This window comes from Pimephales promelas, chromosome 23, assembly GCF_988280905.1.
Source record: "Pimephales promelas chromosome 23, fPimPro1.hap1.1, whole genome shotgun sequence".
In the NCBI taxonomy this organism is placed as follows: Eukaryota; Metazoa; Chordata; class Actinopteri; order Cypriniformes; family Leuciscidae; genus Pimephales; species Pimephales promelas.
In genome coordinates, this window is record NC_142791.1 from 7,330,515 (window position 1) to 7,358,053 (window position 27,539).

The 27,539-nt window shown below is 37.3% G+C and overlaps 2 protein-coding genes and 1 long non-coding RNA gene across 4 annotated transcripts; 1 reads left to right on the top strand and 2 right to left on the bottom strand.

Moving 5' to 3' along the window:
• Positions 1 to 11,073: 11,073 nt before the first annotated feature.
• bach1b (BACH transcriptional regulator 1b) lies at positions 11,074 to 17,823 on the bottom strand. 2 transcript variants are annotated; one of them, XM_039667539.2, is made up of 5 exons: positions 17,705 to 17,823; positions 15,762 to 15,998; positions 14,564 to 15,643; positions 13,791 to 13,997; positions 11,074 to 12,255 (listed from the first exon to the last, which is right to left on the bottom strand). In XM_039667539.2, exons 2-5 carry the CDS (start codon positions 15,990 to 15,992, stop codon positions 11,803 to 11,805), a joined length of 1,971 nt encoding a protein of 656 aa, XP_039523473.2. In that variant the 5' UTR covers positions 15,993 to 15,998; positions 17,705 to 17,823; the 3' UTR covers positions 11,074 to 11,802. The 2 variants fall into 2 exon arrangements, with proteins under 2 accessions (XP_039523473.2, XP_088982297.1); XM_089126171.1 differs by lacking the exon at positions 11,074 to 12,255 and adding an exon at positions 13,405 to 13,488.
• A 922-nt stretch (positions 17,824 to 18,745) lies between these two features.
• On the top strand, positions 18,746 to 22,562 carry LOC148969384 (uncharacterized). The gene is made up of 3 exons (XR_016149444.1): positions 18,746 to 18,886; positions 19,096 to 19,271; positions 22,452 to 22,562. It is a non-coding gene; the product is annotated as an uncharacterized LOC148969384 (long non-coding RNA).
• map3k7cl (map3k7 C-terminal like) lies at positions 19,175 to 27,095 on the bottom strand. Its single transcript, XM_089126172.1, has 4 exons — positions 27,020 to 27,095; positions 24,735 to 24,793; positions 22,438 to 22,553; positions 19,175 to 19,355 (listed from the first exon to the last, which is right to left on the bottom strand). The coding sequence occupies exons 1-4, from the start codon at positions 27,093 to 27,095 to the stop codon at positions 19,175 to 19,177; spliced, it is 432 nt and encodes a 143-aa protein (XP_088982298.1).
• Positions 27,096 to 27,539: the final 444 nt, after the last annotated feature.

Genomic DNA, 27,539 nt, shown 5'->3' on the forward strand with positions numbered 1-27,539 from the left:
TCCAGTTCAATCAACTTAAAATTTTAAGGCAACCCAGGTTACTTACTTTAAGTTAAACCAACAATATCTTTTTACAGTTTAGTAATCACAACATTTTTTTCTTGTAGCTTTTATTTAGTTGTTTATGGTCTCTAAACCAGTTTCAAAGCATGCCTGCTATTATTCATTTACTTTTAGACAGTCAGCTGGATTGTTTTGGTTCATTAACATTTCTTTGTTTAAGCTTCCTTTAGCAGGCCAAAACAGAAAGTCAGACACAGTTTCCATCCCTTCCTCCACTCAAGTCTCTCTCACTATAACAAATAATCTTTTCATCAGCCTTCTAATACTGTAACTTAGACAAAATTTAAACTCATTACAATATCCTTTGACCATTCACCTTTGTTATCCAGACTTTTCTTAAATCTACAAAAGCTGTCTTCATCTTTAGTCACCACCACGTCCAACGACCTTTAAGAGTCAAAATTATGTTAGACATATTAGTTCTAAATCAACACTATAATTTTCCTTGCCCATAAGGCAACCGACATCCAAAGGTTTTGTTACTGTCTCCACAACAACAAATGGGAATCACTTCATGGCCCTGACTGAACCCCGAAAGCCCACTTCCTGTTAGCTCTTTATCTATAATCTCCATCAGGGTGTGGTCCCCTGGCATACATAGAGCTTGTCACAATGAGAAACAAGCCATACAGTGAATGCGGTTTCTGGTGAGTGGGATAGAGGGACTTACGTTCCTGGGGCAGACTGCCGTGACTCCTCACAGCTCCATCCCCCCTAACGATACAGGATGCTGTTGGCCTCGCAGACACCCGTCCACTCTCATACCCAACCTCACATAAACACCTCCATCAGGAGATGCCCAGTGTCTGCGTGATCCCCCTGCCTTAGGTTGCCTCCTATTTGGCCAAAGAAGGTCTTACCCGTCATCGAGATGACCACTCGTGCACACATGGTAACCGCCATTTTCTCAAAACCGTTTTCTTCAACAAAATCTGTTGTTTCTGGAGCTTAGGAAAAATATTCAAGAGTCGCCAGGGCCATTCGGATTGCCTAATAGTTGTAACACAGGGAGACAGGTTAATAACAACAGTATTCAATCACTTAAATCCATCAACCATCTTAAAAGCAGCAACTAGCTACTCAGTGGATTTAGATCACAACCGTACATTCAGTGCACTTCATCTGTAGGCGGAGCCATCGGCCCCGCCCCCGTTTCATGGTGGGGACTAAGATCTTCAGACAAAGAAGTTATTGGTTCACAATTAACCTAGTCAAAGATGTACCTTCGTTTCGTCTAGTATTATTTTAATGACTTCTTTAAAGTTCTTCAGTTTTACTTTTAAAACATTTAAAATACAAATTGCCTCTGAATGGCAATGATTTCTCTTAACATCTCTGTGTCTATGATCTTCAACTGAAACACTGTGTTTTAATACAAATAGCTTATTATCACTAATGACACAGGCTCAGATAACATCTTTAGCTGACATTGAATGAGAGAGAGACTGTGAGGGATTCAGTACTGGTACTGCTCGCTCATAAACTTCTAACATCAAACTTTATCCCATCGTTTAACTCTATTCCAACTTAAGGCATCTTTGCCAGAAATTACATACGGTTTCAAATTAACATTATTTACATTTGTCTTTTGCCCACATCAGGGAATTAGGCATTACTAATTTCCTCTCAGATTGAGTCTCTGTTGCACTGGCAGTTTTCAGCCACAGTACACATCAGATTCAGATAAGCAAACTGTTTCATTACAGCCCAAAACAAACTTATCTTTTTGAAAGCTAAACATCGGCTTCTAGTTCTTTCATGGTCAACTTCTCAAGTTGTTTGTTTAATCAGCATTCAACAACTGCCAATAAAGTACTGCTTCTGCTTATTTGTTCTTAAATAAAAATAATTATTCTTGTTCTCAATAACGTTTCTCATTTCTCAATCTCAATTTTAATCATCAAGTTCTCAACCATTGCTTAATATTTGACTTAAGTTTTCTCTTGGAGTTTATCAATCTCCAATTAGGATTCACACTAACTTTGACGAGGCAAGCACTCTCTGCTTGTGATACTTTTGCAGTTATTGTAAATCATCTGTGCGATTAGTCTCTCTAGATCATCTAACACCTTTTTAAAATGTTTAATTAAAACGCAATCATCCTTTTAGTTACTTTGATATATTTTGCAACTTACATTTGTTGGAGTCATTCCTTTTACATCAAACTGTAGGCCTATTCATCAATTCACTTTTAAAAATTACTATTATAGATCTTTTCTTCAAAAGGACTCACTTTTTAAAACTTCAATCTCTTGACCTAGTTTTTATCTCTTATTTCTCAGACGAAAAATGTTAATGTAGTCATTTAAACACGGATCTACTTCTAAACCCACATTAATACCAGAAATGTGTTGTCTGTCACATTTAAAACACCTTCTCTGTGGGCATTTACAGTTACGTGTTAAATAATCCTGCTGACCACAATTAAAACACTCTCTATCTGCTCCAACTTATTGCACACTCTTGAAGCAGTGTGTGACCCATTCAGGAATGCACACAGAGCCACTGATAAGCAGTTCTCTTATTCTTTTACAGTCCACCGGTGGCGGATTTAATCACAATAGCCCAATCATAATCTTCATCATTATTATTGACAGAACATTAATTTTTTTAGAAGCTGCATCGAAATGCTCAAAATATTTCTTATATAAACTTGCCTAGGGAAATTATTCCCGCCCCAGAATTTATTGTACTTGCTTTTTGTAATGATCATTAGCAATAAGAGGCTAAACAATTTCATCTTTCAGTTTCTTTATAACCAGTCAAGTTGTCGTTTAAATTTCCAATCAGACTCAAAACCCTGACTACCATTTACTTAATAATTTCTGCAAATTTCTTCAAAGTGAGGGCTTCAGAGCACAGCTGTTTACAGCATTTGCTCTCTTCTGTCGCACTATTTGTTTTAGGACTGTTCAGATTACTGATTAAGTTATCCAATTTTTCTGCCATATCTTAATCATAGTTCATACTCACCTGAAGTTATTGCAGAAATGGAGGCGGCAATCTTTGAACAACTCAGCTTGGCTTCTGCGTGATGAAACTGCAAAGTATACTGCAAAATCACAGTTACATATACTGGTCCACGCCAATTTGGGTCCCAACTTTTTATTTATTTTTCCCCGGAAACGTTCCTGATGCATCCCTGGCAAACAACCCTGTTTTTGTTAGTATCCCTAACTGCCTAATCCACTAAATTCGGGGTACCCCTATCTGAGATGGAAGAGATAGAGTAGGTTCGCGGTGCCCTGGAACTTAAACCCAATCCAGGGACGTACTTTGCTGGGGTGTTGCTACACCAACAATGCCCAGTGGGGCCCCCACAAAGCACGCTTCGCTTGCGCTGTCTGCTCTTGTTAACTTTAAACCTTAAACAATGCTATCAGCGACTTCATTTTATACTTTAAACTTTAGTATAATTAACTTCTTCACTCGCTCATCGGAGTGAAGACTCTCCCGACCTCCTTCAAAATCTCTTCCAGTCAGACAGCCCTAACAATTAACAAAAGCTTACTACCTTGTTTGTTGATTTGCCAGGGGTGTCACCGAGAATAATTGCCCGCATCCTCCACCAAACTGTTAGGGGTTAACAGTTAAAGGACCCAGAACCAGATATGAAGAATGAAGACCCGGAGTCAGAATTATAAAAATTAAAGAAAGTTTTACTGAACATAGTTTGCCATTTCATCAGCAGAAGTCAGCTTCAAGACTCCCTCAGGAGTTCGTAGGCCGCCCCCTTACAGTTACAAAGATCACAGCAGTTATACCATTTTCAAGGTCTAAGCTACGTGATTGCTTACACGTTGAATGATTCACATTGGCTACGATATAGATAAACACAGTAATTTTCCACACATATACAGATAGACGAAACATATCTCCATCGATGAGGCACGTCATGACCTTCCAGGTCACAGATTTGGGTTACTGGCGCCAGTGTGTCCAGAACAACAACTCATTCAATCTCCAATAATGGCAGTGGTTCCTTAACCTGCAACCAAGAAGACTAGCACTAAACTTTAGTCTAACTGGAGTAAGACTTCAACAAAGAAATAGTGCCTTAAACTGTTGGCTTCAAAGACCCGTTTATGTTTTAACACTCAAACATAAACCAAATCCCTATTTCCCTATTATTTTCACTGTTACTGCATTCACATAGGACACTAGCAAATAGGAGCTCCCATCAAGGCTGAAGAGAGTCTGAGCGGCTTATTATCAGTTAAGTGTACCAAAACATAATGGTAAAACATTCGCTCGTTTGGGAGAAAAACAGATAACATTTGCTTCTCAGAAAGCAAATATAATAGAAAGAATACAGTTTAATATAACAATTAAAGTTCAATAAAGCAATGCTCAATATAGCTTGACCATCTGTACAGAGAAGTATCATATGTGTTGGACATATGTGTTCACGACGCCTTTATGATCCATAAACCTTTCTCCTGAGACCAGAGAAAGAGACAAATGGCCTTGTGCACCTAAAAGAAGCTGGTGACTTGTGCATGTACATCAGCATGCATTTAAGAATATTATTTCACAAGCAAAAGCACAAAGAATACATTTATGTCAATAAATGATTAAGTAACAATAAACATACTTAATTATTGATTTTATAAAAGAAATACATAATCATTCAAAATGATATTATGAAATATATACTGAAGAGGCAAGGGATTTTGACCACCAGAACAGCGTAAACATCCCCCACACCATTACACCACCACCACCAGCCTGCACAGTGCTAACAAGGCATGATGGATCCATGTTCCCTTTCTGTTTACGCCAAATTCTGCCTCTACCATCTGAATGTCTCAACAGAAATCGAGACTCATCAGACCAGGCAAGATTTTTCCAGTCTTCAACTGTCCAATTTTGGTGAGCTCTTGCAAATTGTAGCCTCTTTTTCCTATTTGTAGTGAAGATGAGTGGTACCCAGTGGGGTCTTCTGCTGTTGCAGCCCATCCGCCTCAAGGTTGTGCATGTTGTGGCTTCACAAATGCTTTGCTGCATACCTCGGTTGTAACGAGTGGTTATTTCAGCAGATTGTGAAATACTCAGACCGGCCCGTCTGGCACCAACAACCATGCCACGCTCAAAATTACTTAAATCACCTTTCTTTCCTATTCTGACATTCAGTTTGGAGTTAAAGAGATTGTCTTGACCAGGACCACACCCCTAAATGCATTGAAGCAACTGCCATGTGATTGGTTGAATTAAAAATTTAACAGGTGTTCCAAATAATCATTTAGGTGAGTGTATGTTAATGTTACATAAATGAAGAGAAGAGAATCACCTCATGAATAATTGTTTGCTAGGTTTAGATCAAGTATCAGAACAGCGTAACATCTCACTCATAGCTAAAGGTCAGATTGATGTCCTCAGATAACAGATGCGATCAGTTTTAATAAACAAACCTTGCAGATCTTATCCGAGTGCGATAAGAGCCTCCTGATGACTAATAGGAGCATCACATGAGAACAGAGCCTATCTGTCTGTCAGAGTGTCACTTTACCACTAATGACAAATCAGTCTTGTGCTTTATGTTTTTATGTTAATGGATGCCATTTAGGACAACAACAGTGCTTTTAAGCTATCTTTTTTTACTACAGTTTCTGTCGTGTGAAGCCTGCATTTGGAATAGTATAATCTGACAGGATTAAATTAATTTTGAAAGCTTTAGTTTCAAAGAGAGGGGGAAACTTCTGAGTCACATTGACCTGTTACTTCACTGCATGTCTCTTCCGACTCTCTGTTAAACAGCTCCGTTGGACCTATGGGACGGTGTATGTCAAAGCAAACACTGAACATCTTTTTTTTCCAAGGTTGAGAGCGAGAAAGACATCAGGTTGTTCCCCAGTGTAATGCATAAACTCGGTATGCTGGCTGACCTCTTGTCAAAGCCAGACAATGGGGCACATTCACTAAATCGTTGAGTTAACTTTTGGCCTGTGACAGTACCCACACTTCCAGTCTTTGCACTTGACCACTTGTCTGTTTGCATGAGTGTGCGAATAACTTGATTATAATGGGACACTGACACTTAACATACTGTTGTAAAAATGCAATAGCTCTATCTACACATTTTGATTTAAAATAAACTTCAAAACGTCTGTTCAGTCGCTATGTAACAAACCAAATTTAATTGTGTACATGCTTCTAATCAAGTGATAAAAAGCAGTTGCAAATGTTTTGGAAAATAAAATCTCTGCAGCACCAATAACCTTTCCAACACGTTTTACAAAGTTAAATGTAAGCTCAATTTTGATTTTTGAATGAATGTATCCTACACCAACATAAAACAGCTTCTACTACTACTACTACTGCATAAACCAAAAATTAAAAAACATTTTCATCAGTTTACCTTCAATTTTCATTGAAGTACGGATGTTAAATGTAAGCACCATGCTGTTTGACATTACTGACATGCTTGCAGTATGCTATTGGGTAGTTTTATCTCAGCATGAGATGTCCATTCAAGCCTTTATAATAACACACTGTCCCTGTTACCCACAAACACATCTGGCTGTTTATGTGTGACAAAGCCTTTGAATGAGGGCTGCAGGTGCAGGGTTTCTCTAATGCACATTAAGCCATGGGAGATGACATGAAAAGTCCAAGACAAGCCCTCTTTTAGATCTAATAACTGCCCTTTTATGCCAAATAACAGTCACTTTTGTGTGAGAGGCAAGCATACACTGATTAGACAGCAGTGGTCTTTGTATTATGGCACTTAATACAAAGCCACTAGATTCACACTGTATAGGCAGTGTTGCTGTATTTTTGTATGGTGCTGCTTCAAATGCATTTTGTTGTTATTGTGTTATTTTGTCTGTCTGTATGCATCACAGGGATTGAGTGACCATAGACCATAGAAAAAAAGAAATGGCACCATATTAAGGCCAGTTTATACTTCTGCGTAGGGTGCACGCAGTGGGTACGGCGTAGCATACGCACATACGTGTGCTATACCGCGTACCCTTCGCCGTAGCCTGACGCGCACCTCCTCAAAAATGTAACTACACGTCGCGACGAGGCAGACCGCAAGATCTGTGATTGGTCGGCTTGGTAGCATCGCATTTCCTCCTACGCATTTCTGCACGGACCATCTCCTCCGACGTCTTCTCTCGTTTCTCCCTTTTAGTTTTAGTAATTTCACTAAAATTAACTGTTTTACTACCTCAATAAGCTCCAACTCCAACATGATCCACTTTCAGTCGCCATTGCTTGTAGTAACCTAGCCGCGAGGAATCTAAACACAGTGGAACATTAAAACCCTCCGTCGCCAACTAGCGTTTCGGAGCAGTACTGCAGAGCAACCAAGACCTGAACGCAGAAGTATAAATGCTCACGACGGGGTCCACCAGATGGCATCCATCTCATTTCAAAAATTGCTTTTTTGAGGCCTAGGCTTGACTCTAAAATGAAATAGTTTTAAAAAAAAAAAATTAATATTTTTTTCTATTATGTTCAATGGGGGGAAATTTTGTCATAATTATTGCATTAACTAATTATAGTTTTTTTTTTATTTTTTAAATTTTCTCAAAACACCAAAAAAGAAAAGAAAAAATATTATAAAAAAACGAGTAAAAAAAAAATCATGATTTTTTTTTTTTTTTTTTTTTTTTTTTAAATATGAATCCCAGCCTTTGGGTCCATTTGGACCCGAACACCCCGAGTGTGACTCTGAAACGAACAACCCCAGAGGGTTAAAAAATGAACTTTACTTTCTTCAACTACTAATGAGTATTTTTACATTCAATATTTTTATATGCATTGTGACATTTATTGTGGAACTTTTTTAAAATTACTTTTTTGATTTAGCTTGTTGATATTTTGCAGAAACAGATTTCATCAAGACACTCAAGGTCAAGAGACAAAAGTCAGAGGTTGTAGTGGGTTCTGTTATCTAACCTTTTTAGATATTCAGCATCCTGGTAAATTATTCCCTCAGTCTTGACCAAGGTGTTTCGGAAGATCAAGATATCCATATACAAAAACAATAGACTATTAAAAAAAGAAAAAAAAACTGTTCCTAACGCCCAAAACCATGGAAATGATGCTTATTTTAAAACACAGCAAACTATTGTGACTCACATACCTAGTGAATATCATCGTATCTCTGCACTGTGTAGTACATCAGTGATTAAGGGCTTTTATTCAAATCCACACAGATGGCATAATATTACTGTGCTGCTGAATGTGATGATGTTTACTGCCAGCTTGTTTTTTTTTTTTAGGTTTTTTTTTTTAGCATTTTGATTAATTCTGGGATTCAGTTTAGACCGCCGTAATACTGTTTTCCCTGTCCCTAATCTGCTAACCTCATAAACTCTTAATCAAAACCTCCAAGCCGTTTTCTTTTTTTTAGCCTTCTATATTGTAATCTTGAATAAATGAGGTCACAGATTACGTGCATGTGCCATTCTTCCTGTCACCGCTGATCTTACCTGAATCTCCCCTCAGAACAGTGAGGGACTTAGGAAGGATGCAACTGTGTCCTTCTCTGAAGACCTCTTCTTTTTTTGATGTCATATCATAAGCTTCATGAGCACAACCCTGGCGCAAAGCATCAGTTGTCTTTTTGAAACAGACCACAGCATTAAATTTTATTTTACCCATCACAATTACTCACCCCCATAACGTTTTCTTCCAAAGATTACTAAAGAAGATTTTCCCATACAATGACTGTACAATTCCCTGTCCAATTTCATTGAAAAGAACAGCCTGGACGTTCTGCTAAACATCTTCTTTGGTGATCCACAGTGTAAACAAAGTCAAATCGGCAATTCTTTTTATTTATGGTATCATTATTTTGGAGGATGAAATGTACAAGATACGATATGTAAGAATTTTGTAATAAAATATCCCCAAAAAAAAAAACCTGCAGTTGTGTACTTACAATATCCCAAAAGCCTGTCGCAATGACGCAATATCCACGCTATCCGGCACTATCCTCGGTTTCCGTTCATACTGCCATAGCCATGATATAACCATGACGACAGACGCTGACAACTGCGTAGTACGGAACGTTTAGCGGCACGCAGTTCAAACATAGACCATGGCAAGCAGACTTTGGGACAAACAAGAAGAACTAAAATGAGGATCAATATCAGCGAGGCGTTTTTGAGATGCCGAGAGCTCCACGTCCGCGACTAACTTGGACTTGAAAGAGCTTCACGAGTCACGACCATTCTATGGTCACGACTTGACAGCTTTATTATGAGCAAATGTACATAAAACAAATCATTGATCAATGTTATATAACGTTAGCTCAACATGATGAAATGTTCGAATATGGTCAGTATGTTATTCTAACGCTAGTTTTGTATAACAAAAAAATAACACGTATAGTATAACATAACTTTGAACACATTTAAATGCCGTTTATTGTGATAGTGTAACGTTAGACCATATGAAGCGGCGCTGCGTTACCTCAAAAGTTCAATTTGTCTAATAAACTGACCCGTGTGAGTAATCGAGCACTTCCGGGTAAGTTAGTTCGGTAGAATTAAATGTCCTTATTCCTTTATATCCGTGGGACTCGCGTGTGATTCTGTCTCTTTAGCGATCGATCGCGACCTGCTGTAATGTTAAAAAACATGAATGTTTGCACTCATCCATAAACATTATAAGATCCATCAGCTTGACAGCAAGTCCCATCATTCAGCTCATCACTGCGTCATAAACCTACGCCTTTGTTTTTGATGAAAACTGCGCCCTCTTGTGGCGAAAAATTATTACATATTGTGCCTTTTAAAAGAGAATTAAATCCACGTGCCCATCAGAGGGATGTGTTTGTATGGTGAATAAGTAAATTTACAGAATCACACATGCAGCTTACCTATTTCACTCAGATTTTTATGATTTTTTAACCATTATGTTGCTTTTCTGACTAATTCATTAATTAATAAGTTGTTTATAGCACAATGAACATTGTGTTTGAATACTGAAATACTGAGTTTTGATGTTTTTTTTTTTTTGGACTATAACGTGACAATTAATATGCTATTTCACAATGAATACTGTGTTTGAATATGGAAATACCAAAGAGAATCCGTTTTCTGATGGTCCTTTCCTTTGTCATATGAAGATCAATTATGTCCGATGGCTGTCTGGGTGCAGAAAGTGATGATCATGGCAGATTAACCCAAGGGAACAGACACACACAAAAACAACATACTGTTCTCTGTGGCTGACAGTCTGAAAGAATATCCATCAAAGTGATTGAAATGATGAAAAATGCCTCACAGCCTGTCATTTTCCCACGCTCATTCTTAGTTCTGCGAGAACACACATTGTTATATGAAATGATTTCACGAATTTATCTTCAAGCTGTGCTTGTTTAGACTGGAGCGTGTTTACATATTACAGATGCTGTAATTATGATAGTTTATCAAGCATGAAGGGATGCAAATATGAAACTTTGTCTGGTTGGCTTCTGCCATCTGTTGGTACAAATGTATGACTGCAATTCTGCAAATAATGAAACTGTTATGTAAACTCGAGGATTCCCAAACTTTTGTCTCTCAAATATTTAGGCTACTTGAATTAGGCCTATCTGTAAATTTGTAAAGTTAATATTTTGATCATTTAATTGCAAATTTGCATGATGAGGACATTTTTAAAACATTTTAGTCAGGGTTTGTTTTTATTTAGAAAATTATTTAAATTTTAATGATTGAATGAGTGTTATTTTAGTATTTATATGCAATTATAGTATATATTATTTTGAATTAGTTTTAATTTTAGTTGACATTTTGTGCTGTTCTTTTGTCATTTTATTAGTTTCTGGGGTTTAAAATATTTATATTTAGCTTGTGTGTTTTTTTTTTTGTAATTTTAGTACTTTAAACTACTGAAATATATATATATATATATATATATATATATATATATATTAACTCCCAAACCCCAGTTTTGTAAACCCTGATGTACAGTAGCTCATCCTTTAGACACTGTGAAGCATTAAAACATCAACAAATAAACAAGCTAATCAGAAGGAAACCACGTCTATTTCAAATATACACATTTTCATAATTTATTAAGCTTTCAGTTTCTTAAGAGACAATAATTTGGTCCCAAGCAAGATGTTAGAGCACAATAATCAAAATAGAATTACATTTAATAAGAAAAAAGTGTTTTGCTTACAAATGACCATTGGATTTTGGACCTGATGGAAAAAAGTTCAATTACATAAAATCAGTATTAGTGAAATAACAGTAAGTGCAGTTCTGAACACCTGAGAGTTTGATCCCAGATTCACTAGTCTCTTATCTAAAGTTTCCAGACTTAAAAGAATGGCACAGTTTCAGCAAAAACAGACGACAGTACAAAAATAGTCCAATAGTATTATGTCCCCTGAGAAGATGAAAAGTTTTTATTGGTGAGGTTTGTTGTGTTGTGAGTCCAAAAATGATCCTGGCTGATTGATTCTATAAGGATGTGAGGATGTTCAGGGACATGTGTTAGTTAAAGGAATACTTCATTGAACACTGACCAATACAAACTTAATGTTAATGCTTAAAGGGTTTGAGTAAAAAAAAGTGTGTGTGTGTATATATATATATATATATATATATATATATACACACACACACACACATACACACACAAGACGTACGACCTACAATCAGTCGAGGACAGTAGTGATATCACGTTTGTTAAATGCATCTTCAGTGAGTGAGTATAAGATGTAAAAAAAATCCTTCCGTAATTTTCTGTGGTCCTTCCTTCAACAAACAACTAATTTTGCTGTTTGTTTGTTTTATGCTTGCTGCTGAGAAGATCTGTGCTGAGTTTCACCATTGAACGACACTCACTTTTGTCAACAGCCGAGGCGTCGGGTGGACAGGTTTGTGACTGAGCTTCTACGACCCCCAGAGGTAACAGGTTCTGTGAGCTTGATCGTGCTACGGTGTTTTCCATTGAGGAATGAACTGATGGTTTGGCTCCAGAGCAACAGGTGTGCGTGGAAAGGTCTGAAGCCTGGGCCGTGTGTGAGTCTGTGGAGGAGCACAGGAAAGCAGACAGAGGGCAGTCCGGAGAGGAATATTTGGCCAGCACCTGTAGCTGCTCAGGTTTGAGGGAGGCTTCAGCACAGACCCTCTCGTACAGGCCTGAGTAACTCTGCCAGGTCTTCAACTTCATCTGATTCAGCTTTATCCTTTCTACGGTCAGCTTCTCTCGCTCACTCCTCTGCAGAGAACAAAATCAAAAAGGTATATCCATTAAAAAGATTTATCCATCTAAATTGCATATACAATTTCACTGGATTGCACAATTTTTTTTAATATTGTGATGCATATTTGTCAGTCATACATACATGAAACATTGATCTTAATTAAATAGTCATATATTCAAAAAAACATTTATTCAAATATGTTTTAGAATCAGCATAAAAATATTGTGAAATCAATTATTCAGTTAAAATAAAGCTGTGGCACAAGCAATATTCAGGTAGGTAAAATGTATGAAATTGAAACAAAATGGATTTATGCCTGGTTATCCATTCCGTTCAGTTTATAACATTCAGTGTATTAGTACTAATATTACTAGTATTAATTTTACCTGTTTCATGTATGTATGACTGACAAATATTCATAACATCATTAAGTTCATAATAAATAATAATAAATCTAATAATAATAAATCAGATTTTTCTTAAAGAAAATAAATATATATATTTTAATTATATTTCAGTACATTCCACCCATAAATTATCATTACCATAAATAATAAATACAATTCTACTTAAAATATTTATACATTATCATTTTATTTTATTTAGTATTTTTAACTAATGAAACCCACAAATTAAAAAAAAATGTATATTTTATCTTATAAAACCTTGTTAATTCTTTTTTAATTAAAACCCTTTCTTTAAAGCTGCAGTCCGCCATTTTTCCTCTTTGGCGCCATCTCTGTTTGAAATCTGGAATTGCAGTCATTCGCGGAATTATCAAATAAATATATATATTTTAATTATATTTCAGCACATTCCACCCATAAATTATCATTACCATAAATAATAAATACAATTCTACTTAAAATATTTATACATTATCATTTTATTTTATTTAGTATTTTTAACTAATGAAACCCACAATTTAAAAAAAAATGTATATTTTATCTTATAAAACCTTGTTAATTCTTTTTTTTAGAATTTTTCCTCTTTGGCGCCATCTCTGTTCGAAATCTGGAATTGCAGACATTCGCGGAATTATCAATTTAACGTGAATTGTACTTCAACAGCCTCAACACGGCACAGTGCGGAAGAACACAGATCAGATTGCGTACCAATTTGTCAATCACTGCGCAAGGTGTTGTGCCGAATTTTAACCCCCGCCAGTGTGTGCCGAAGTGATGACATCACTTGACGTAATGACGCAAAGACATGCTTGAATCTCCCGCGGAAATCCACCAGTACCACTGGAAGTAAAAACATTATTACAAGCTTACCGCTTCGAATCGAGCTAAGGCAAGCAGACAGTTTTGAACACTGGCTGGTTATGTATTTTCTCAAATATGTATTTTGGATCATTTTTAATCTGAAAAAAGCCACGTTCTGCAGCTTTAATAACAATAAAATCTCAAATATTTCTTCTTTGATTTTGGGATGAAATGTGATCACATTTTTGTGAAGTTCACTTAGTTTTATCCTTATGAGGTATTTGAGGTGCAAGTGAACAGTTATGACCTTTGAGCCTTTAGTGATTACTTCGGATACACACCAGTTTCTCGATTTCACACTCCAGGTTGTGTATGCAGTCAAGTTTCCGCTTGCGGCAGCGACGGGCTGCAATCCGGTTTTTGCTCCGCCTGCGGATGTCATGCACAACATCAAGCTGTTCCCGTGTCAAGCACTGCTGCTTCAGCATCTGCTGGAAGTCGTTCCTGCTCAGAGACACGATCTGATCCACAGAGAGCGGCAGCGCCATCTAGAGTGAAAGAACAGAAATGCTTCACAACTGTAGTCAACATGATCAACTAAACAAATATGTCAGATTCCAGGTCTGTATATATTTTAAACACTATAAATGTTAAATTTTCTCGATATTTAGAGAGTAAAAGAGTAAAAGAATGGGTTAATGCTTTCATTAATCCTCATTCAGGACGTTTGTGGACTTTTGACTTCACTGCAAGTCTGACTAGTCATTATCAGGTGTGCAAAGTAGGTACATTCCAGCCAGCTCGAAAGGCACTGAACAGGGCAAAGTCCAACATGCATTAACAAATAGAAGAACTCTTACCACAGGTGCCAGGTTTTTGCTTAGTATGGAAGCTTGTTACGGACACGGATTAAAAAAAGGGTAATTAGGACTTTTCGTCTCACAATTCAGACCTTTTTAGAATCGTACCATGTAGTGGAAAAGCGCCACAAAGTGAGCCGTACCGAGCCGAGCCGTACCGTACCATGCGTTGGCAAAGCTCCAATGCGTGCCATACCCAACCGTACTGTACCATGCAGTAAAAAAGAGCCATAATAAATACAACCACTCCTCACCTCACACACTCGTTCACTGCTGTAAGACTCACTGTCCCCCTCTGTGTCAAAACTATCAGAGTCCTCCCCTGATTGGTTTGAGGGTAAGTACGGACTGCCCTGGGACGTGGATCCCCCCTCTCCATCGTGTAGTTGAGCACCCACTGCGCCAAAGCTCTGCATAAATGGACACTCTAAAGTTCTGGAATCCAGGTACCAGCTTTTCAGACAATTTGAGGGTTTCTCCACCAAGCCCAGGCCAGAGGGAGACGCCTGACAAGAATCCGGCCAGAATGTAAGCTGCTTGGCCACCTCGATTTCCTCTGTGCTCCTCTGTTCATCTCTGAGCTCCATGCATGTTCTCTCAGCATCATCTATTCCTGAGCGAGGGGACATTCCCCGTTTAGACAAGTCTCCTGAGTCACAAGTGGAATGTGCCGACTCGTTGCAGGTTGGAAAGGATGGCTGGCCAGTGCAAGGATCAGGATTCAGAGGACACAATTCGGGATGAGGAGAATCTTCATCTTCATCTGTTTTATTGTATGGAAATATATCCTTGCAGTCTCCATTGCTTGAGCAAGGAAGGTAGTTTAAAGGACAGTCGTCATCTGTCTTGTCAAGGGACATGGGCGTCGAGTCGCAGACATCCAGACAGGATCGCTCCTTCCCGCAAGCGATTTGAAACTTCCGGTATTTCGGGCACAGGAAGGAGTAATCTGTGTCTTTCCCACTGTAACAGCTTTTTGCGACATCCTCAATGGCCACCGACTGATGGCAAGATGGCTCTTTGGCTTTAAGCGGAGGCTCTGAGGGTTGAAGTAATGATTTATCTTCATCAATAGCATCATCCTTGTTAATCGAGCTCAATTCAGCCCCTCGAGATTTGCAGCATTTGGTTTTACAGCACTTCTTCTGGACTTTTGATGTGCTTCTGCTGCTGTCAAAGAACTTGGGGAGAAGGAAATCAAAGCAGGCTTTGTCCAAGTTCTTGAAACCAAGAACTGAAGCACAGTTACGAATTTCCAGCACGTTCTCTTTGGTAAAGAGGAGTTTTGAGGTGTAGGCAAAATCCAGCAAGGGTTCAAACCCCTCTGAGGTTACCTTAAGATGGAAAAAAAAACAAATGCATGAAAATCTGCCTTTTCTTTGCATCACACCTCATATAAACACTAATCACACTTCCTCCTTGAACAATTCAGACCTTTAATTATGTTGTTACCTCATCAGGAAGGTTGATGACAATCCCTTCATGTGTATGACTGGACACACGGGCGCTGAAGTAATCACTGCAGGATGCCAGAACTGCCCGGTGGGCCCGGAAGCTCTGGGTCTCCGCCACAATAGTCACATCACACAGAAGATCTTTCTTCCTCTGCTCATTCAGACATTGCAGAACGTAGGAACTGTGCACAGATGACTGGAAAGTGAACTCTGAGCTTTCCATCGACATGTTGACCTGTATGGTAAAAACATAAAGAATAGATTTACATGTGCTTAATTCAAGGAAACTGTCAAGTGTATACTAAAATGATTCGCAACATGACAAATAGACAGAGATAACTCATTCATTTAAATCAGGCATCACACAGTTTGACCAATGGATTTCAATTTCCTATTATTGGATAACGATTTTTCAAAATACAGTACATATATATATATATATATATATAGTACATATGGTTCTTGGTATATTTCTCTATAGAGAAGATTTTCATGTTGTGAACAGAATTTTAAAATCCCCAGTGATTTTCAAACACGTTATAGTGTGCAACAGTTGCCCATCCACTTTTTTATTGAATTTGGTTTCAGAAGTATTTTTAGTAAAGGGCCATGATCCAAAAACAACCAGCTATGAGTTGAGTCACAACATTACAAAACTTTATTTGAAGAAAAGAAAAAAACTATTTGAAAATCATACAGAAGGACAAAGTGCAAGGCTATGTACTTTACGGAGTAAAAGAACTACAATCCCATGACAATCAAATTTAAAAATAAATTGATAAATATAAAACTATTGATCTTCTAAACTGTGTATTTAGAATTGGTATTGCAAAATATACATACAGTATAAACAAATATTTAAGTAGTTTGAGACCATAGAAATGGGTGGGCGCATTTGCAATGCAGTCTGTTGGCTTTGACCATTGCCATTGGTTAACAACCTCATAGCTCACAATAAGTACAAGTCACTAAAGGTTATATTCTACAAACAAAATGAATGGGGTTTACTTCTGGAATTCAGAGTAGCACTATAACGACTCTGTTGCAGTTTGTGTCTGTTGTGTTCGTGAAGGAGAAACTTGATATCACAGCTGTCCTTATATTCAGAACAACAGCGCTCATGCTCGCGTAATACTTCTTAAAATAAAAAAGCCTCACACTCGGTCAACAACAAATGTGCCTCGAGAAGAAGTGCTTTTTGAAACACTCCATACGTACGTGTCCTTACCCACGGGAACTCTTTTATCTCAACGGCGTACTACTGATAATAATTTTGACCTAGTCGAGTCATGAGTGTGTGTGTGTGTGGCGCAAGAGTGCGAGTGCTCTGCTGACTCATTCGGTTTTGCTGATAAAGGATGAGCAAGCATTTTCCCCGTCTGTCCCTTTCCAATAAACTCAGTTAGGAAACTTAGGGACCAGTTGCTTCATACAGTTCAGCTTGAGTATTTTATGTTGTTAAACGAAATCATCTTAACTCGTTTTCCTAAAAATGTGTCGAGTGAAAACAACAGACGCGCATTTTATGTAATAAATACCAAACATTACGACTGTGCTAGAAAACCGAGTGAGCAGCCTACATAGACAGCATAAGGCATTTCAGGTGCTTAACATATTTGAATGGAACCATGGGAGCGCGGATATGATGCCCAAATATGCTGTCTATGTAGGAAGCGCATTTATGTTTTGAGACAGCCTACGTCCGACGAAAAGAAATACATTTGAATATTATCGCTTCCACGATCTTGATCATTGATAAACTTTCCCCGATATGGCGTGAAACAGAAGAATAGCTGAAAGTTATTTCATAACTATAAAAAATTTAATTAGATATTTTAAACGTTTAATTATAAAGTTTAACTATCTCCATTTTCCATGACTTTTAGTATCTCAGTTTCGACATACATAAACAAACAAAACCACTAGCTTTCGTAAACTCACCTGTCACATCACCGGAGAGTGAGAGTAAAAGTTGAATTTGACACAACATCTGGGTTGCTTAAAGCGATCACTTGTAACTATGAAAACAAGGCGGCGCTTGTGTTTCACTCTGGTGTCATGTGACTCCTGCCCAGAATTGTTTTTGTCCCGCCTTCTCAAACACAGCCCTCTTTCATTGGCCATCTGTCCTGTCAATCATTTACGTCACCACTTCCTTTAAAAAATCGCCACCAGCAGACCTCTTGGTTTTCACCACCCACGCCACACACACACACAGACGACATACATACATAATTTAACCTCCTCAGTCCCGAGTTGGGAAACTTTACAAACAAACAATCTTTTTCAAAAAGAGAAAACAGCAACTTAGCTTAAATAGCTAAATGCAATACACTAATTATTCAATTCAATCATTCAGACCTACGCATATGAAATCTGATATTTTATTTTCACCAATATTGCTTGGCACAACACATTTGTGTGTACTACATGTAAAAAAAACTGACATTTTTGTAAAAATAATAGTAATGAATTAATAGGCTAGTGTTTAAAATCATGAATTTCAAATACATATAGGGTCTATTAAACTATTTCCTGGAGCAGCTTATGTTATGGTTAGTTCAACCGTAGTTAAACATGTAATGTGGTGTGTAAATACGGTCTAAATGAATATATGGCAGTACACTAGACATCGGATTTTCAAAATTGCTGTATGAAAAATAACAAAATGCCATTTTCTATCATTGGTCAGACAAATAAAGTGAAACCGACAGTACAAAGGTCTAGAGTAGACTAACTAAAATACCATTGAGGAAGCAAACTTTTCATGCTGCTAAACTGGTTTGTGGACATACACTGCTGATATTTCAGCTGTATGGGGTAGGATGTGTCAGCCATTGATATTTTTGAAGGGTTTCACAATTCTAAAATGAGCAGATCACATTTCGAAACTCAAGTTCCCTATTGCTGAGTGACTACACAATGTCTATTATCATGCCATGCGTCTTATCACCTTGATTGAATTCAAATAGCTAAACAGAAATGTATCCTCAGTTCCTCTTTTTTTTTGCAACTGACAGACAGTAAACTGTAAAAACTTTTACTCAAGAGTAACATTTACTCTTTTTCAGCAGAGCAGTTTACATGGTAAAACACGGATACAATTTCAACTGTACAATATAGGTGAGTGCATCCACAAACACGCCCTTAAATCACACAAAGTAGTAGTATATATTCAGAAATATATAATTGAGGTGGTCCCTCACCTCATCTTTGGGCCACAAGACCATCTGCTCTTAATGACCCATATTAGCTTAAAATACTATATATATATACATTGATTGAGTGTCTCAGTCTAATCACACTGATTCAAGATCAGTTTTCCACTTCAGAGCGGAAAGGAACGCTGAGATGTTTATAAGCTGTAGTAAAGACCCAGAAGAGAAAGATCTTTCGGATTGGTGTCAAAGGTCACGAGGAGCCCTGCCTCTTTTGACTGACCACTCGGAGCATCTCGAGCTGCTGCGCTCGCTCGCTGTGGGCTGTTATCAGGTTCCGGTTCTCTTCCGTAAGTATCCTGTATTCCTCCTCCAGTTGCACAAACTCCATCGTAGCCTTTTCATCCTCTAGCAGCTCTGCCATGAGCTCTTTCCTGAGAATGACACATACAGTATATAATACAACGTTATAGATGATCATTTATTACATAACTTTTTTTAATGACTGCAATGATGATATGAAAGGTGAAATAACACGGCCACATTATGTGGCTTGGGTGTCACATACATGACTACAGTGTTCCATGCCTGAAACTATTTTATAGGAAGTGAACCTGTTGGCACCATAGCTTTTGGTAGCTGGGTTAAAAAAACCAAAACATTTTTATTATAGACAAGACTGCAGACGTCTAGATGACTTGTCTGTGCTTTGTAATGTTTCTCTAGCTCACAATGACTCTGAGTCAGCAAGTGATCCAGTCTGCTTTGCCCTTTCAATCAAGTTAAAGGAGTAGCTCACTTTAAAAAAAAAAAAAAACAAAAAACTGTTGTTGATAATTTACTCACCCCCATGTCATCCAAGATGTCCACGTCTTTCTTTCTTCAATCGAAAAGAAATGAAGGTTTTTGATGAAAACATTCCAGCATTTTTCTCCATTTCATGGACTTCATTGGGAACCAAACGGTTCAAGGTCCAAATGAGAGTTTCAGTGCTGCTTCAATGGGCTTTAAACAACACCAGACGATGAATAAGGGTTTTATCTAGGACCCTTTGAGTCATGACTCGAAAAAAAAAAAGATTTGTTCATTTTGATGAACGAGTTTGAACAGAAGAGTCACAAACGCTCATCAAAGAACAGAGCAAGCACTTGTGCTTATAAAACTTAAACTTTTTTAATTTATTTTGTTTATTTTTATTTATCGTTTCGCTAGATAAGACCCTTATTCATCATCTGGTGTTGTTTGAAGCCATTTGAAGCTGCACTGAAACTGTCATTTGTACCTTGAACCATTTGGTTCCCATTGAAGTCCATTATATGGAGAAAATTAAAAACCTTCATTTCTTTTCGACTGAAGAAAGAAAGACATGGACATCTCGGATGACACGGGGGTGAGTAAATATCAGCAAAAGTTTTTTTTAAAAAAAAGTGAACTACTCCTTCAATTCGAGCAGGGTTGTAGTGTTATTACTTACACTTTAATATGCATGTTTAACATGTGAAATAAAGGGGTTAAAAGTGAATATAATCACAAAAGGATGAATTTAGACACAAACTGTATATATACCATTAGGGAACATCGGCAAATGGTTATGAGTATCACTATCAGCTGAAAATGTAGTGAATTGATTTACAGTATGTTCCTGAACAGCTGAGTTTGGCACTTTATCTGAACTCAGTGTATCTGAAAAATGTGTTTTCCTCCTTAAGAAAACTATATATAATTACCACTTGATTAGATACACCTGGCTAATATTGGGTTGGACCCCCTTTTGCCTTCAGAACTCTCCTAATTCTTCATTGCATAGATTCAACAAGGTATTATGGACCTGAAACAAAGTCATTTAGGCAAGTCATGCCACTCGGCCGCCATCTTTGGTGTTACGGGTTTTCCCTATATAGTTGTATTAAGGATTGAGGAAATAGCATGTCTCTAAATAGTCTCCGCCTGAAAGCATCATGCAGTTGCTGCAGATTTGTTGGCTCCTGTTCCACCTCATCCTAAAGGTGCTCTATAGGACTGAGATCTGGTGCATGTGGAGGTCATTCGAGTAAAGTGAACTCATTGTCATGTTCAAGAAACCAGTGTGACATGATTTTTAGTTTCTGCACTGCAGACCTCGGTTGTAACCAGTGGTTATTTGAGTTACTGATGCCTTTCTATCAGTTTGAACAAGTCTGGCCATTCTTCTCTGTTATTAACAAGGTATTTTCCCACAGAACCGCCGCTCACGGGATATGTTCTCTTTTTCGAACCATTCTCTGTAAACCCATAGAGATGGTTGAGGGTGAAAATCCCAATAGATCAGCAGTTTCTGAAATGCCAAAGGCCACGTCAGGTTCAAAGTCACTTAAATTACCTTTCTTCCCTACACTCTAAAAAATGCTGGGTTGTTTTAACCCAATTTTGGGTCAAATATGGACAAACCCGAAATGTTGGGTTAAAAATGTAATGTAAAAATTTAACCCAACGGCTGGGTTAGTCCATATTTGACCCAAAGTTGGGTTAAAACAACCCAGCATTTTTTAGAGTGTATTCTGATGATTCTCAGTTTAAACTTCAGAAGATTGCCTTGACCATGTCTACATGGCTAAATGCGATGGGTTGCTGCCAGAGGCATCACTAGGCCCATTTTGAGGGCTTCAGCCCCCTTAAATGTCCACTCAGCCCGCCGAAAAATTTGTGATTAACTGTAATCTGTATGAATTTCTGTATGAAAAACTCCCATGAAAAAGGTGGCAGGCTTCGGTTCCTCCTCCTCTTTTAGTCTGTTTTATTTTTCAAAATAGAGTTAAAAAATGTTTATAATATTACATGCTTAAAAAAATTGTTTTTCTTTTACCTTTTTCACCCCTGATGATCTCTGCATTTAAACTGTTTATAGGAGTAAATGACAAAGACAGAGAAACATCATGCGAGTTATTTCATTCAACTAAATATTGACCCAGCAGGTGATTGTGACGTAAAGCCATTTGTGGTTTTCCATGTCACTTTGAATTATAAAAGTGGAAAATTGATTCATGTGCTGTTATATATTTTTAATAAATTCACGCACAAACATATACATATATATATATATATATATATATTGGCTGATTAGATATTCATAGTAAATGTACACTACTAGGTGATTTGAAAAAGAAAAGAAAAAAAGTGTTCTTTGCTATTTTATAATGGAGTATATTCAACTTGTTAGGCTTTACAGTGCACTCTCATTTTCATCAAGTCTTGCTATGTGAATGTTAAAAAAACAAAAAGCCCTGTATACCACAATACAGTGTGTCAACTCTTGTCATGATTACACAGGAAACTCCAAACAAATGCAGCATTGATCAATGATCTGCCTGTTCATAGTTACAAAGATTTGTGTGTTTATACATACTGTATTAGAATATATTTATTGATTGATTATAGAAAAAAAATAGCACATTGATAGAGTGGTTAACAGCTCTGAATCTCAGCAACATCCTGAATACATGTATTGAGCTTGTGTTTTAATTTGTTTTTAAAGCTTACTTTCTGTCTTCCAGCCAGGCGATTTCATGTTTCAGCTGGTTGAACTCATTGGCCATCTTGCAGTGGTCTTTGTACACTTCTATGGACTCCTTTAGAGACCGACACGGAAGCACCGGCTGTTAAAGGTAGAAACGTTATTACATTATTACATGTAAATAAAACTTTAAGTGTTTTATATTCCCTAATACTTCAGTACAAACCACAATTGCTCTTTTTTAAAAAGAGAATTGACAAATAAAGTATACTTTTGCTACAAGAGTGACTGAGGATAAATTGAGGAACTTAGTTTTTTTTATAATGTTATATTTGGATTGTCTGCTACATCCTGGAATATACACAAAATCGTCATACAGCCTGACAAGAAGGTTTCAATCAACAGATGAAACACAATATGTGGAAACATTAGCGAGACGCTTGACTTTTTTAAATTCCTTTTGTGTCAGGAACTTCTTCTTTCGCAATGACTCACGGCACAGTCCTACAGAATATTATCCGCACGACAAAGCGCTTCAACTTCTCCCAGTTTTTCCCCTTAAGTGTGTGTGGGTGTATCTGTGTTTGCATATATATTAACCCAGTGGTATTTTTCCAGATAGGACATTTCAGGTTTCAGGTGGGGAATCTTCCTTAAGTCATTGTCACATTGAGCGGCACTGATATTCTAAACACCGCATAACAGTGATAATCCGTAGGCTAATCATATCATAACCTTTATCATCATAACAATATGACAAACCAAAGTTGAATGAAAACACAATGAAAAAAAATATTTATAGATTTATAAACAAATGATTGATAGATAGCGCTTACAGATTTATGATCTACACACAACACGGTGCAGTTCATGCATCATAATGTAAGCTCTCAAAGAAAGAAAAGAAAAAACCTGTCTGTGAGTATTTAATTTTGGAGACAGTGACATATTTGTATGAATAATGTACTAGTTATGAGAAAATGTCAAACCCAACCCTTCATGTCAGCATGAAACAGCATTGTCAACCAATTCTTCCGTAATATATATATAATGGGGAAAAAAATTGTAGCCCAGGACAGAAAAGCAAATGATCACATCATGGAAACAATCATTTGTTTTTCATACACAGATTGTCCAAAATAAGACCAAAAATGGTATATTAAAAACAATGTGTCACATGGCCCTTTAGTGGTACAATTATTTTATTTATTAATAATTAATTATTGAAATTATTATTATTATTTTTACTATTAAAAATGACATGCTTACCTTTAAGAATGTAAATAAGTTTAATTGATTTCCTGTTGACTGTAGTGAGAACTTTAAAAGTAACCGATGCCATCTTGTGGTCTTACAGAAGCATTGCTAAACTATTCCCTCTTTGAAAAAGTTTGATCCATGAAATCAACCGAATAAACAGTTCACACAAAAAAATATCAATTCTGTCATCTGTCATGTTCCAAACCTGTATGAATTTCTTGCCTCTGTTGAACACAAAATATTTTGAGAAATATATTTGGGTAACTAAAAAGTTTGTGGTCCCCATTGACTTCCATAGTAGGCAAAAAAATATACTGTGGAAGTCAATGGTTTCCTACAACTGTTTGGTTACCGACATTCTTCAAAATAACTTAACTGTTCATCAGAGGATAGAAATTCATACCGGTTTGAAACAACATGAGGGCAAGTAAATGGTAACAGAATTTTATTTTTGGGTGAACTATCCCTTTAAGACAGCGGTAGGCTATATAATTTCCATGTTGTTTATAATGTTGTCTGAGTGGATTTGACAGTATTCCTGTCGGATTTAACTTCTTTCCTCCTCATGAATCTTACATGCGGGAACATACCCACCACTTAGTTACTGTACTCACACACACGCTATCCCGTTCTCATCCCAAGGTGTCATATATACTGACGCTTTTGAAATTTCGTCTACATTCACCGTTTGGCATCATATATGGGCCAGAAGGCGCCTCCTAGTGGTGTAACACTAAACCAAATCCAGAACTAAACCTACCCATAATCGAACAAAGCTCTATGCGTGTTATTGGCGCTAATTGCCATGTGCGTTGGATTTAGACGAAATTTCAAAACCGTCACTATACAGTATGACGCCCTAGGATGAGAACGCGTTGTTTTTTTTTTCTACGTCAAAAGTCACACCATGGCCCCAAACCATAATTATCATATAAAGTAGTTGTGCACCTTTAGTTGTGAGATATAGCAGCCATCAAAAGCTTATTTTAGCTGTATTCTCTGTGCAGCAGACTCTGTAATTGTATTCCAATCATACAGCAAAATAGATTATAAATAACTTTACCTGCAGGCGTTGCTCAAGGTCAGAGAATGATGGAAGGGGATCCTCTGCATCTTTCAACTCTGAGAGGAAAAGAAAGCCAGATGAACATGTCTGGTATGAGAATGCTAATGTTTGAGATATTTACTCCAAGGCCTTAATGGTGACATCTATATCCTATAATCAGCTGAATCATACCACAGTTCACATGACACCACAGCATGCCCACTAGTTGTTTACACTGATCTAGGTCCAGTTTCCTTAGAGTAAACATTCACATGGTTATTCGGCTGGAAACTGGTTCCGGATCAGTGCGAAAATCCAAATTCGAACACCACCTGTTCGACCATGGAGTCTAAATCCTAAACGGACAGATTGAAAGTAACTATCTCCCATGTTCTTCGCAATGACTTGTCGTCTGCAACGAGCACTCTGACAGACAGCTTGTCTGTCCTGATTCCCGCCATGCCAGCTATGAGCTACAGTATGTCCAAGCGAGAATCCTTCGATGCAGCCAGCTAAAAACAGGCCTGTTTACAGTCATGCATCAGCCAAACGGCCAATTAAAAGATATATATATATATATATACATTGAAATTTGCAAGGGTATTATCTGAAACATGATATGCACATGATTCCTGCAGAATGTGGCCAGGTGGGGATAACATGACAGTTTTATGTCATTTTGGCTGATTGAATGCATATTGTTTTGAGTTTTTGATTTAGTTTTTAATTTCAATGTAATTTATATATATATATATCAAGGGCATGGAGCCAAAGGGACGTAAGTGACATTTTGGGGGCGAATATGAGTTCTTGATATCGAAATAAAGGTCTTGATGAGCTCTATATGGTGCCAAAAGTGGTTTCAAATCAAATTGTATTGAATGAAGCAACAAAACAATAAAGACCAAACACAAAAATGTGAGTAATATTTGGAGCCAGAAGGGTGTAAGCCTACTTACGCGCCCTTCGGGCTTTGAAAAATACATGTAGGATCCACATTTTTGTTCAGAGCCAGAGGGACATAAGTGTATTTGGTGCCCTTAAACAGCATTCAAAATGGCTGACACGACTGCAGACATGGAACTGTCTGAGGCAGAAAAGATTTTGATGAATATTATTAAACAAACTGATGAATCGAAGAAGTTGAAGATGAGTCAGTGTTTTTTTTTTAATGCATTTCCTCACAAGAGTGTTGACAGTTAGACATAATAATGTTATGAGAGCCTATTCTAGCCTAGCATGGCTAACGTTAATCCATTGTTTTGGTTTGATCTGGCTAAATGTGCCTGCTAACTAGCCTAGTGTTCTGACATAGAATATTATTTAGAATTTTCTCATAATCTACTTTACCCTAGACTTGAACTAATAGATTCAGGGCACTCGTGTATATTAATGTGTTCATCATTAAAGGGATAGTGCACCCAAAAATGTATTCTGTCAGTAATTACTCTCCCTCATGTTGTTCCAACCCCGTAAGACATTCGTTCATCTTCGGAACACAAATTAAGATATTTTGATTAAATCTGATAGCTGGATCACTCCTCCATATAGGCTTCTAAGGGATTGAAACTTGCTGGCAGCAACTTAGTGCTCAATTTAATGATATAGTTATTTAGTATACAAGACTCTCTCTCTCTCCATTTTTATTTATTTATTTCAGTGAAACAAAAAAAAAGGTTTTCGTTTGATGGTTTCATTAACGACTGCTGTTAATTACACACAAGGTTGGTCTATGGTCTACTATGCTTTGGTCTACTGTCAAAACATGTTTGTCGGGAATTATGGGAAAGACAGATAAATATAGTGTGTTTATGTGTTCTATTTGTGTTCCACTTTTGGGAAAGAAAGAAAAAGACGCAGCGGCGAAGCGTGAAGCATTAAATGCTTTTAAATTTAGGCCGGTGTTCTAAAAGCAAATGAGTGAATCATGCAGCAGTGAGGTATTAAAACAGAAACCTGATGCTGCAATGCCCAGGCAGCAGCTGCCAGCAAAGCATTTGCCTGAATAGCTGTAAAACACTTTGACAGCACTGTTGACTTTGTGGCTAGGTAGATATTTTGTTTTTAAGATGCCAGAGATCAACTAAAATAGAGGGCCACCTGTTTCTTTGTAAAGGATGGCAAAAGTTGAATTGATCCCAAATAAGAGGCTTTAGGTGGGTTTTACTTGTTGCCATTTTGGTAGAAGTCACACATTGCACAGACTGAGAGCGAGGGGACACAACCCTATTTTAGTCTCCCATTCACAGTGTCAAACACATGATCTTAAACAATCATTTTCATATTCTTATTAGATGCCTTGCCTGAGGTTTCGTTGAGGCTGAAAGCGATTCGTACTTCAGGTTTATCTGCAGAGACTCGTCGAGTTGAGGTGATCATTTATTCCTAGAAAAAGAGCAGATTTGGATTAAACAAGGTTGGATGTAAGCCTTATGATTAATCTCAGAAGTATAAGATCAGCAGCCTTTCAGGGTGACATGAAAAGGTTTCATCATGTACCCAAAGTTGCATCAGGGATTAAACAATTGAAGACAAATCCTCTTCCAGCCAGCAAATGAGATCATACTTCTGAATTGGTTGCAGTGTTTCTTATGAAATCATATTTGTCTATACTCTATTTATGCATATTTTCTATATTTAATGTGCTAATGCTATATTTTGTGGCTGAACATTAAGGAAGACTCAAGTCCAATGTAAATGTCACGAAAGAAAGAGGCTACAAGCTTAACTTAATAAATAACGATAATAAATTACGATAATCAATCTAAAAAAGATTCTCAAGAAGTTTACTTTGTTTCATATGATAAAATGAGACAATAAATC

Bases quoted from the DNA above. Each gene is read 5' to 3' on its own strand.
- bach1b (XM_039667539.2), bottom strand. From the start codon at position 15,992: ATGTCGATGGAAAGCTCAGAGTTCACTTTCCAGTCATCTGTGCACAGT. The intron at 15,644-15,761 runs GTAACAACATAA...TTCCATCTTAAG, and splicing joins TCATCAACCTTCCTGATGAG to GTAACCTCAGAGGGGTTTGA. The intron at 12,256-13,790 runs GTGTGTATCCGA...TGTTCTCTGCAG, and splicing joins AGTGTGAAATCGAGAAACTG to AGGAGTGAGCGAGAGAAGCT.
- map3k7cl (XM_089126172.1), bottom strand. From the start codon at position 27,095: ATGATCACCTCAACTCGACGAGTCTCTGCAGATAAACCTGAAGTACGA. The intron at 24,794-27,019 runs GCAAGGCATCTA...TTTTCCTCTCAG, and splicing joins CAGCCTCAACGAAACCTCAG to AGTTGAAAGATGCAGAGGAT. The intron at 19,356-22,437 runs GTAAGCTTTAAA...TGTCATTCTCAG, and splicing joins GCCTGGCTGGAAGACAGAAA to GAAAGAGCTCATGGCAGAGC.